Source organism: Hylaeus volcanicus, chromosome 3 (assembly GCF_026283585.1).
Source record: "Hylaeus volcanicus isolate JK05 chromosome 3, UHH_iyHylVolc1.0_haploid, whole genome shotgun sequence".
Classification (NCBI taxonomy): Eukaryota; Metazoa; Arthropoda; class Insecta; order Hymenoptera; family Colletidae; genus Hylaeus; species Hylaeus volcanicus.
In genome coordinates, this window is record NC_071978.1 from 14,804,513 (window position 1) to 14,817,213 (window position 12,701).

General features: G+C 31.8%; 1 protein-coding gene across 3 annotated transcripts in view; it reads left to right on the forward strand.

Annotated features, from left to right (window-relative positions):
* The first annotated feature begins 9,011 nt into the window (after nt 1–9,011).
* The window catches only part of LOC128873378 (sodium-independent sulfate anion transporter-like), a 51,664-nt gene continuing 47,974 nt past the window's right edge, over nt 9,012–12,701 (forward strand). Inside the window, exon 1 of one of the 3 annotated variants that reach the window (XM_054116930.1) lies at nt 9,012–9,377. In XM_054116930.1, the coding sequence (XP_053972905.1) occupies nt 9,185–9,377 (193 nt within the window). In that variant the 5' untranslated portion in view covers nt 9,012–9,184. The remainder of the gene's footprint in view (nt 9,378–12,701) is intronic. The other 2 variants (XM_054116931.1, XM_054116932.1) reach the window with 2 other exon arrangements.

Genomic DNA, 12,701 nt, shown 5'->3' on the forward strand with positions numbered 1-12,701 from the left:
AACTATTATTTAACGGGGATTTTTTCCTTCTGTTCATTCGAAGAATTCTTTATAACCTCACTTCGCGTCAGGGACTTTGTAAGTTTTTTGCCCGGAAATTTCAGGCTTCGTAGCAATTAGCCTTCCCATTCAGCATTCACGATCACGTGCATTAGTCCAGCATGAAATTACAGTTAAGATTAATGGACACGTGACACCACAGTGACTGTAGTTTTCATACCGCGCAGATAATAGAATGCCTTGCGAGTCCTGCCGTTTATGCAATTAATCAAACATTATTTATCGAAGACATTGTCGCGCGTGCAACTGCATTTAATCTGAGAAACGTGCTTCAGACCGTAAACATATGATACAGAAGGAGATTTCAGTTAATATTAACCGTTATGTTTTTTTTTTAGGAAACGAGTTAAAAACAAATACAGGGTGTGGCAGGACGGGTGGTACAACCGAGCAGAGGGTGACACTACATGTAAAAATAAGTCGAAAAAGTAGAATAACACTTTTTCGTTTGACGCTTCGTTTTCGAGAAAATCGAATTTGAAAATTCCATCCAGTACGCGTACCCCCTCTAGGTTTAGATATCGTGGGTGTAGAATGTATTTGTACACCGATCAATTTCCGCAATGTATAGCTAATCAAAAACTGATCAACATTTGTTTAAAATATTTTCTGTCAGATTATCGCAAGTACTAGGAAAATCGTAAAAAGTGTTACGTGAGACACCCTGTATAGTACGTGCCCCAACAATTGAATTACAATCTCCAAAATTAATACGCGTTCAAATTAGTACTAGTAGAAATTACGTTTATAATGAAAGTTTGATAAAGAACGCAATGAATAACATGTTTTATTTTAAAGTACTTTACAAAAAAATAAAAACATAAATCGTTTACACACCACAGATATCTTAGTAATGCTACATTCTTACAGTTTCAATGCTTCAAATTATATGGAGAAACGTTTCATTAAAGTTTAAGATAATATTACAACTATCTACATTTCATTCGTACCTATTTTTACCGCGATAGGTCAAATGACTAGTCTTAGAGACATCTTTTTTTCAATTGAGTGCAAAAATATTCCACATAATAGTAAATACAATAATACATGAAATAATTATGTAGAATTTATGTATTGTGTATAAGAACTGTATACAAAAGTTTTAAACTGGTTAAATATGAGTTTTTCGTCATTAACATAATAATCCAGCTACTTAAAGATTCACATATATGGACCAACATTGGAGAAAACCTCATAAGAAACTGGCGCTAATAACCAAAGGTTGATGCGGCGTTAAATATGTAATTTAAAAAAAAAAACAATAATTATGCTGGTGAAACTGAAAAGCTCAGCAGGGACGACCTAACGGAAGAAAGAACCATTTACCATATGTATGTATAGTGGATGTAGAATGTATTCGTACACCGATCAATTTCCCAAAAAACTTTTGTGTGAAATTGTCAATTTCTTAACTTCTTTTTTTATAATCAATGATATTTTACATATTCTCGAAAGTCTCTAAGGACAGATATAGTCGAAACAACATTTACTAGATAATATAATTTGTGGAATTAACAAAAAAATGCGAAAAGTGGGTAAAAGTATAGAAGCAATAAGTATTTGTACGATTCTTATGACGAACCATTTACAGTAGAGTTTGTAACGTAAATACATTAGTTTATTGCTCCGTACGAATTAGAAAACATCAAATTTCCAGTAAAGTACTTTTAAAAAAAGTTCTAACAGAGGAATTGAAGATCCCACTTCGAGTAACTAATAATTTAGTTAATTTACGCTTAGAAGAGTTGCAATAATTATAAAACCAAAGGGAAACCCACGTAGGAAGTATTATATACTTATGTAGGCATGGTTAAGGATTCAAGGAAAACAATTCTGGACAGACAAAGGTTTATTGTGAGGAACATGGTTATACAGAGGATTGGGAATGGATAATTGTAACCGGAATTCAGAATGAACGGAAGTATATAAAAGAGCATAATACAATTTCTCATTTTACAATATTTTACAATTTTCAATCTTTGAAGTAGAAGACTCATTCTGTACTCTCCCGCTCGTAATTGGCGTCCAAGTATTATCGCCGAACTCTCCTTGTCGAGCAGGCGACCAGGAACATAGTCCCGTCCTTTCCCTTATTTCTAACTGGGATGTTCACGAGTAGCTCTGTTCTCTCCCATTCGACAGGCGTCCAGGTATTATCGCCGAACTCTCCTGCCGGAGTCCCTAAGCCGAGTTCCGAGAGCGGCCGATGGTCTTACCTCGTCCTCTCTCCCGGAATGGCAAAAATAGGCCGAATGCCTCTACGAGCCCTCAATTTATATCGCATGGTTGCTATCCGCGCCCGCGGTTGTCAACAGTCGCGTCGTTAGGCGAGAAGGTTCGCGAGTTCGCGGTCCGCGCCTCGCGTCTCGCACCGCGCGGCGGCCGCCCTTCTATGTTCTAGAAGTTTCGTACGCTCGCTTTTCGTATTTCTTGGATTTCGTATGCTACACTTATAAATTAATGTAAATTTCTTTTTTTTTTAATCAAGTTCTAAAAATTAAACAGTTGTGCGAATACTTATTGCTTCAATATTTCTATCGTTTAATTGTTTTTTTCTTGTTAATTTCGCAACTTACATAAATAGCTATTTTTTTTTTGTAATCTATCTATACTAGAGATTTCCGAGAATATGTAGAATGTCGTTGTTTATAAAAAATACGTTAATAAATTACAATTTTACATAGTTTTTTTGGAAATTTATCGGTGTACTGTTATGCCGTGAAAAGAAAGAGAGAGATCCTCGAGTCTTCTTTTTGGCAAAAGAGTTTTATTCTTTTTGGGAGTTCCAGGCGCTTTACAAATACTTCACAAAAAGCTATCGTCTATGAAGTTATATTAATGCGGAAGTCGTCAACTGACTGCCCTTCGCTTGTCCGGTCTTATATATATCTTTGGATTTGTGGTGATGAGTGGGGTTAGGCTTTAGTGACTATTGATGATGTGGATGATGATGTGGAAGTTTTCTGGAGTCTGAACTATGAACTAGAAAGTATGGATGAGTAATACAGATTGGCGAAAGGCGGCTGAGTCGGCTGAGTAAACAGGGGGCTGTTCGCAGTCCAGCATAACAGTACGAATACTTTCTACACCCACAGTATGTGACTACGTTCGGGATTCCCCTGATTGTGAGAAGGGTATTCACCGCAAGGCAGAAAGGAACGAGGATACAGGAATCTCCGAAGGAGCGGGAATCCCGAAAGAATCGAAATCCCGTTTCTCATTCGAGCCTCGTCCAGTCTATGGTTACCAACCGAACTCTTTTAGAGTCGCTAAAACAACGCAGTATTACGTTTCACTTGCCAAATACAAATATTAGGTCATCGCATAAATTCGTCAATATCTAATAAAAAAAACTACAGAAATTTCATAGTGACAGTACAATGGCTATTCCAGAAAGATGGGAAAATATTGTAAAACGAGAGAGATTACTTTTTCTTATAACGCTTAAGGACATGTTTCATATATTAATTTGAGTAGCAGAAAAATAAGTGGCACGAACTTATGGGAGAACCTAATATATTCTTTTCGAAATGACGAATTAAATTGATGAGATTATTTATTGTTTCCACAGGTGGAATCGTTTACGTTCATCCCATGTTTATCATTGTTCTAGATTTTATCAAACTCTAGAAAAATTTAGGATTACTTTTTAAAGTCCCTATTATTATATTACTCAATGGTTGTTAAAGCCAAATTAAAAGAGAGAATTAGGTTCCTCCCTTCCTTCATTTCGGAGTACATTAGGGAGAAATGGTAAGAGTATAACACAGATTAGATGAAATCATTATATTTCAAGATCCGTTTTGAATTTTAGGGTAGATATAGTCAGTCATCTAATTAATGCTATGCTCTTCATTGCTACTAAACTACATTAAACTGAGTTGAATGAGAATTTAATACATTAACTGTATTAAAGTAAAATTTGGACTTAACGTAGTCTATATTTGAGGTACAGATACGAATACATTTGTTCTTGATCTAAATGTGACCAGAAAATTACTGTTCATACATCTATTTCATTTCACAATTTCTCAATATAAAATATGTACATATAAATTTATAAATTTATATATAATTACTGTATATATAGAAATATATACATATACCATATAAACAAAATATAGATATTATAATAAAATATGCATGCTTTTATCATTAATTCTTTAATGAGTAAAATATCATGAAAACATTTTTTTAATAAGATAGTACCTACTATACTTTACTATACATGGAATACTTATATGCAGTAGATATTCTGTTTTAATTACGTAGCGAAATAAAATAAAAATCCGATGACATGGTCTATAACCTTAATTAATAATTTATGTTAATAGATTGAATTACGGTTGTGCATACCATTTTACACGATATACTAGAAATATCATGAACTATCTAAAGAATGTTTATAATAATGATTTTAGAAATTACTTTTCTAAAATCTTTTATACTATCTCGATGGTATTTCTTAATAATTTTAATCAAAATTTTGTTTAATAATATACATTATTTATATTAGTAACAGTAAATAATATTCTATATAGAAAATCATACGATGTATTATCAGTCGTACCATTGATACAGAAAATAGAAGAAAACATGGTAATAAATGAGAAAACTACGTTCACTTAAAATTACAATAATTCGTTTATCGCATATATAGCAAATTTTGAAGGCAAAAAAGTGCATTACGTTTGCAATAATCTACGTAACTGCGATTTGAGTATTTTACGAAATCTTGATGAGTCAGCGAAAATTTATGGAAGACAGTTTTTTACACTCTTACTTGGGAAATCGTAAGTTATCCGCGAGCAAATCTAGAATAATTACGTTATCGCTGACATCTGCACATTACGAAAGCGTGTAAATGTATTACAAATTCCCATAGACGCCGATGAACTTCATTATGAACATTTTTATCTACTTAACAAGAAGACTGATGCTAATACAAATATTACATGATGGTGTTTCGTGAACTATTTACCATGCGATAACACGATAAACTATCTGTAGATAATGTTATGTTTCAAAAAATCCTTTTTTTTTTAATTGCTTATTAAATAGCAGTGCGTATCAAGAATACGTTTAAACGCAATTTTCTCAGGACATTATTTTTTCGTACGATAACCACGATTTATATAAAAACAAATTAATCGTTTTCCTAAAATTGGTTAACAAATACGTTCTGTACTCAATATTTTCTAGCATAATAAACACGAGTTTTCCAATATTTTACAACAATATGTGGCAATGTTTTTTTTATTGTTTTTCAATCATTCTAGTATGTAACATAGCCACGCGAATAAACATTGAAAAAAATACTTGGTTTTTTGTTTCGAATAAATAGATCATGAGATGTCACGGTTACCATCTTAATATACTGTTTACACCGAGTTATTTATCCAGATGATTTTCTCAAAATTTTGCTAATAAAATGATGCTAAGCAATCATTTTAGATATGAATTGTTAGATACAAAATCATTTATTATTTATTATTGTACCATATATAGTTTTTTCTTTTTCAATTCTCAGGAAAGTCTTTTTTAAATGTTTACACTAGAATGTATCCTTAAGCATTACATTCTATGAGATAACAATATTATTTAGAATTATGATTGTGAAAATTTTATTTATAATCAAAACAAGCAAGTGAAAAGAAAGAAAATTAATATTGTATTTGTAAACACAAGATATCATGAATATATGGTGAATTTACTGTTATAGAAGAGAAACCAAAATATACTGCTTGTACAAAAAAGATTTGAGTTGCTACTCGAACTATTCAGAAGCCAAACAATCAACTCCACTGTCTGAAAATTTCTCAATTTTATCTCACTTTTGAGGATCAGTATTGAAATACTATTTGCGACACGAATCTTTCTGTATTATTAATTTATTTCATGCAGTTGATCGTTTGAAATTGTGATTGTCAACATTTTATTTTTAAAGATAAAAAATAATACTATATTTATAAATACAAGATATCATAGATACATGATACATTTACAATTATTGATATACAAGCAAATGAATACTATACTGCTGGTGGGGAAAAGATTTAAATGAATTTTTTGAACATTTCAGAAGCGAAACTATCAATTCCACTGTCTGAAAGTTCCTCTGTTTTAACTGAATTTTGAAATATAGTGTTAAAATCCTACTTATAACATGAATATACACTATTATTTCTTAGCTTCTGAAAGGCACGTTTCACATGTCTGTGGTAACGTACAAATTAATAACGTATGCACACTCCAATATTGGCTGCAATAAGTCATTTCTTCAACGGCACGTCAGTGACATATGTCATTGATTCGTTCGTGTGCGAGCACAGTTAATGTTCCTATTTATAACTTTGCACAAAAAGCACAATTTCTATACAGTATTTTTAAATGTCTGAATTCAGCCCACAGAACAAGCGTCACGTAATTTACTTACTCTAATTTCTCTTTTCCTCGTCCTTTCGATTCATCGAGCAAAGCGGTACACTCTTTGTACCGAACACCAGAGCATCTAAAACCTCAAAGGTGATGTAAAATGTGTTTGAACCGTAAGAGTCGAAGCGAGACTAATAGGGAATGTAAAAAGCGATCAATTGTGCTGCATGTACTATGAGTTCAATTAATTCTTGGTAACAATACAATAGCACGCTTGTACAGAGAAGATGTTAGTACTTCTCGGTAAAAAGACTCGTTAAGGATCTACAAGCCAATTATTATTATTAGACTGCGGATTTTTATGCATTTATAGGAAATTTGAATGTGCAAGAAAGCACAAAACGCACGCAGTATGCAGTAACATGAAAATATATTGAAAGCAAACTTCATATTGTAATATTTACAGAGAAAAATAAATTTCTATTTAGGTTTAATTTATACTATAGATACTCATTATACTACGTTCAGTAGCATTCTTCTAAACGGAGACGAAGTTCATGATGAACGATTTCATAATAAGCGAGGATTCCTTCAGATATTTTACGTTTCTAATAGAATATCAATTTCCGTTTCTGTATATTATTTTTCTAATTACTTTTGAATAATTCTACAATTTATAATGGTAAAGAGGTGTTTAGAATCAATCAATAGTCGTTAAAACAATTTATAATCAATAAAACAAAAATATCTATTTATTTTCGTAATTTTTCGAAAAATCTGATTTGGGCTAAATTTTCAATGTTCTTTTTGGTTATAAAGTATTCTTTTTCGATAATAGTACAAATAATTCGTCATTAATGTTTTTAAAAAGCTGCACACTTTTGACATATGATGGCGCTGTTGGGTTTTTCTTTACCTCTACAATACTGACAGTCATAATGACTATTTATCCGTATTCTAACCTACATTTTTGTGCTTACTGTTTAAAATTGAATATCTACTTCAACTTATTTTTCATATTTTCGTTGAGTTATTTATTATAAATAATAAATTATAAATTATAACTATAAATTATATTTAAATATAAATTATAAATAACTCAATTGATTTAATGACTATTGATTGATTTTAAACACCTCTTTACCATTATGAATTGTAGAAATTATTCAAAAATAATTACAAAAATAATATACAGTAACAGCAATTGATATTCATAATGATTAATAGAAAGAAACGAATTTTTCAAATTTTCAAAAATCGATAAAAAATAATAGCTCTGAAGATACCACGATCGGACCTGCCTGGAAAGTTGTGGAATGAGTAGTAGTTTGCTATAAAAAATTTTGACGAAAATCAAAATATGCACTCACTTTGGAAAATGAGATTTAAAATTTAAAACTCAAAAATCTTATTCAAAAATACTTAAAAAAAATTTTTTATATTTTTTTTGTAAAAAGTACATGAAAGAACAAAAATTTCGAAAAAAACGTTTAAATTTGGACCGTTATTGAAAAAGTTATCAGCAAAAAACCAAAAAAAGAGCGATTTTGTTGAAAATTTGATATCTTTTGAACGGGTAATCAAAAAAATTTCAAAATTTACCAGGAAGGGTTTTTCGGTAGATACTAAAAAATATCAAAAAATTGAGGAAATAAAAAATCAAAATTGTTCAAACTGTCCGATTTGGCGTGGAATGCCCCATATACAGGGTGTCCCAAAAATGTTGTAACACCTTGAAATAGATGGTTCGGGAGGTGAGTTGAAACAACTTTTTCCTTAGCGAAAATGTTGTCCGAAGCTTCGTTGAGGAGATATTAACGGAAAATACTGACCATTCAGAGCGCGCGTATACCGTTGGAGCGGCCGCGGTAGCGTATAAGTGTGGCCGCCTAGCGCATAGTTTACGCTCCATCGGCATACTCGCGCTTTGATTGGTCGGGCTTTTCTGTTAATATCTCCACAACGAAGCCTCGGACAATTTTCGCTAAGGAAAAAGTTGTTTCAAATCACCACTCGAACCACCCCTTTCAAGGTGTTACAACATTTTTGGGACACCCTGTATAGTATATATACAAAAACTTTGAAAACGGTCATTTGAAACGGTCGTGGAAGGTTTAGTGTTAAACAAGAACACTAGCATAAAAATAATTACGAAATAGTATTTGATAATTATATAAAGTAATATCATTACAAAAGTATCCAGGTTTGCTATTATAAAGTACATCTGATAGTAAGGCTAAATAAATAGGTAATAGAGTTATGTTCTCGTTAACGCAATTACTGTTTTATTCAAGGATGTGGTTTCGTTACTGTAGTCGAGGTCTAATACAGCGACCAAAGAAATTATAACTTTCCAATAGTATAGTTAAAAGTTCTTCAAAAGAAACTCGTGTATCGGGAGCAAAGCTGAAGCTGGTACGGCGGAGAGTGTCTAAATCCTTGAATTTACTATTAATAGAAATTCCACTCGGTAAAAGGTTTAATGAATCGGAGAAAATATCCGACGATAAGGATCTTGGAAAAACGATGAAAAGAAAATCTAACGGTATAACGGCCACGGCAATGAATTAATATCGGCTTATTCTGACTTTTCAGGGTCGTGACGCGCACGGATACTACTTGACAATGGAGTTGTTCTGACGAGTGGTGCTCATAAAACGTAGCTTCCCTCAATCGTTGGTTGTCTCGCCACGAAACCGAAAGTCTGGCAAACCATTTTCTCCATCGGCTCTTTTATTCCCCAAGAAACATGTCAAAATACAACATTCAAGATATGGACCTCGAAACGGGGAAGCAAGTTCGGTTAACCGGTTACACCAACGCCGCTTTCGAAGATCCACTTCGGAGCAATAACAATAATCCTGATCAGACCACTGACCCCGGGAACAGGCTCAGCAGCATCCATATTTCCAGCAAGGACGACAAAGCTATGAACAATGATGGTGAGTTTCTAACGTTCCATCACCTCTCTTAAGCTGCCAGGACCAAATCAGCAGAATCATATCGGACTTGGTGAAATATTTAGTACTTATTTTGTACTAATTTGTACCACCAACAATAATTTTGTTTTCGAAAAAATCGTGGCGCTGCTAGCTTAATATTAAGCTACCAGGACCACACGTCAAAATTAATAAAAATGAAAAAATCAAAGCGGATACATTTAGTACTGAATTTGTACCAATTTGTACCACCAAAAGAAATTCAGTACCTGTTACCGTTTTCAAAAAAATCGTAATATTAATATTAAGCTAGCAGCGCCACAATTTTTTCGAAAACGGCACGAGGTACAAAAATATTGTTGGTGGTATAAATTAGTACAAAATAAGTACTAAATATTCCACTAAGTCCGATATGATTGTGCTGATTTGGTCCTCTCAGCTTAAGAGAGGTCGTTCCATCGCTGTTATGGGCTCCTCTCACTGTAGAACTTTCAAAAGATCAATCTCTTTTCTTTTTGCATTTCCTGTAAGTAGACTGCGGATCTTTATGGAAAATAAAATCATTGCAAACGTATCTACAAAGATTGAACCTAAATATGAATTTATTTTACTCTGTGAACATTATGATATAAACATTAGTTTAAATATTTTTGTATATTATTGCGTACTGTGTGTATTTTTTAGTTTCTTGCGCACTCAGATTTTCTATAAATGCATAAAAATCCGCAATTTATTTATAAATAAGGTAAAAGCACTTCTTATTAACACTTTTAATGCCGACCTACAGTTTAAACATTTTCTGTTTTAATTAAACATTTTATTATCTTGTATAACACACGTTTTTATTACAACAAAGTGATTGAACAATTTATGAATTAATAACGATTGCCATTTCTCACATTAAAAAATCAGATTTTAATGCATGAAATAAAATAATGTTCTTCTTTGTAATGATACAATAGAACAATAAATTAAACTTGTTTCAAGATAATAATAGTAATAACTAAATGATAACGTTACAAAGGATAAGATTCACGACCTGTTTGAAAGAAACGAAGATGGTTAATAAAATGTTGAAATATTAAAAAAATAATCAGTCATAAAAATAACTCGTCTGTTTCTCTTACATTATCTTATAAGATTGAATGAAACATAAATCGTTTTGACAAATATTAATTACTACATATTTATTAAATTCTCGTGTAAATTTTATGGAGTTGCATACAAGTAATCTTCTGGCACACCTTCTAATCAAGTGTCTTATTAGTAACAACGTAAAAAAATAATTGAAAATTAGATAACTTAAAAGTGATATGCAGATAAAGTTGCTTACTCATTATTCGTTGCTTTTTACTCTATTTCAGAACAGTAGAACAGTTTTATCTCAAAGTGAAGTAATGCAAATTTTGTAATATTATTCAATATAAATAATTAGTTTATTACTAAATATACAATATTAAAGTCCGTGTGTGATAAATATTTTATATTTCTTTATCTGTATTGCTGCTGTAAAAAGAATATCAAAATTTTAGATTAGAAAATGAGAAGCTATTTGAATCAAATAAAAATTGTTTAACAAAATTTTAATAAAATAATTAATATCAACCACATGGCTGGCACACAGAAGTGCACGATAAAATTAAATTTCTTTATTAAAAGCATAAACTAATTTTCTCCGCTAAGTCTTAACTAATATTTGTAATAAAACTTTAGCCTTTTAAAGATTCATTTTAAATATTTCATTTGCAATAATCTAATATTTACAGTGGTTTTGATAAATAAGGCACGCTGCATGTATAGTAATTACTAATCTACGTTGATACCTAAACTTTCGAGTAGCGAGTAAAAACATTAACATTAATGTGACCGTTGTACCTCGTTGCAAATGAATCATTCACGTGTGTATGAGAACAAGGAATGTTGACCGAGAAATGTAATTTAATGACTCATGAAAACAAGCAATCGAAGCTTCTTAGTAGCCGACGTAACTCAGGTAATACCCGTTTTAATTCCTCAAGAGAATACTCCCAAACTCCTGACGAGTTCAAGGATTATCTGATTGATTGGCTACATTCATTAATTAACTAACGAGATAAATTATCTTCCCAAATACTTTCGAAGTATATCGTTTACGAACACATCATTCTTCTAATATCAGTTGATGATCGGTGTTGACACTTCAGTAGTATTAGTAAATAAAACTCAAAAAACTACCCATCTATATACAGGGTGTTCCAAAAATGTTGTAACACCTCGAAAGGGGTGGTTTGGGAGGTGATTTGAAACAACTTTTTCCATAACGAAAATGTTGTCCGAGGCTTCGTTAATCAGAGCGCGAGGATGTCGATGGAGCGCTCGCGGTAGCGTATGAGCGCGACCGCCTATCGCGTAGTTTTTGCTACCACGGCCGCTCCAACGGTATACGCGCGCTCTGATTGGTCAGTGTTTTCCGTTAATATCTCCTCAACGAAGCCTCGGACAACATTTTCGCTAAGGAAAAAGTTGTTTCAAATCACCTCCCAAACCACCCCTTTCAAGGTGTTACAACATTTTTGGGACACCCTGTATATTTTTAAAACGTACAGTTTATGAACACACTATCTCTCAACATTAACATTTCAATAACATTTGTTTACAGGATATTAAACATTACGATATCATCAATTTACTTTTTACCACCAAAAATCGTTTAATTGAAATTAAAAATGGCGTACCTCTATGAACTCTTCGGTAAAATTAATAATATATGTAGCAATAGATTACTATTAATTGATTTTATCGATACCGTAGAACGTCCATTGTGCGAACTAATTGAGGGTCAAAAGTGTTCAGATAAGCGAATTTTCATGTAATATTATAAAACAAATAGTTGACATTTAATTTAACTTAATATTTAAAGCAAATCAATTAAATGAATATTTAATTGTAAATAACTTCATATATACAATACAAAATAGAAAGAGATAATGTTGCTCAATCTTTCTTCTTTTTAACGAAATTCACACTTTGAGTGTCGGACAAGTATTTATAAAATCAAAGTTTTGTTCCTATACAATTACAAACTATAAGCCTTCAAAGTTTTGTATCATCAAGCAATTAATAATGATAAAATAATTTTTTGGAAAAAAAATTTAACCGACTTCAAAAAAGGTACAGTGAAAAGTATGAAATAATTTCTAGTTAATGTATATGAATACGCACTAGCTCCAGATATAATTGCTTAAAAGTATGGGAAAATGCAGTGAGAAGTGTGAAATAATTTCTATTTAAACTGCATTGTTATTCACCATCGTTTGATGAATTTGGTTAAATTATTAAATACATCAT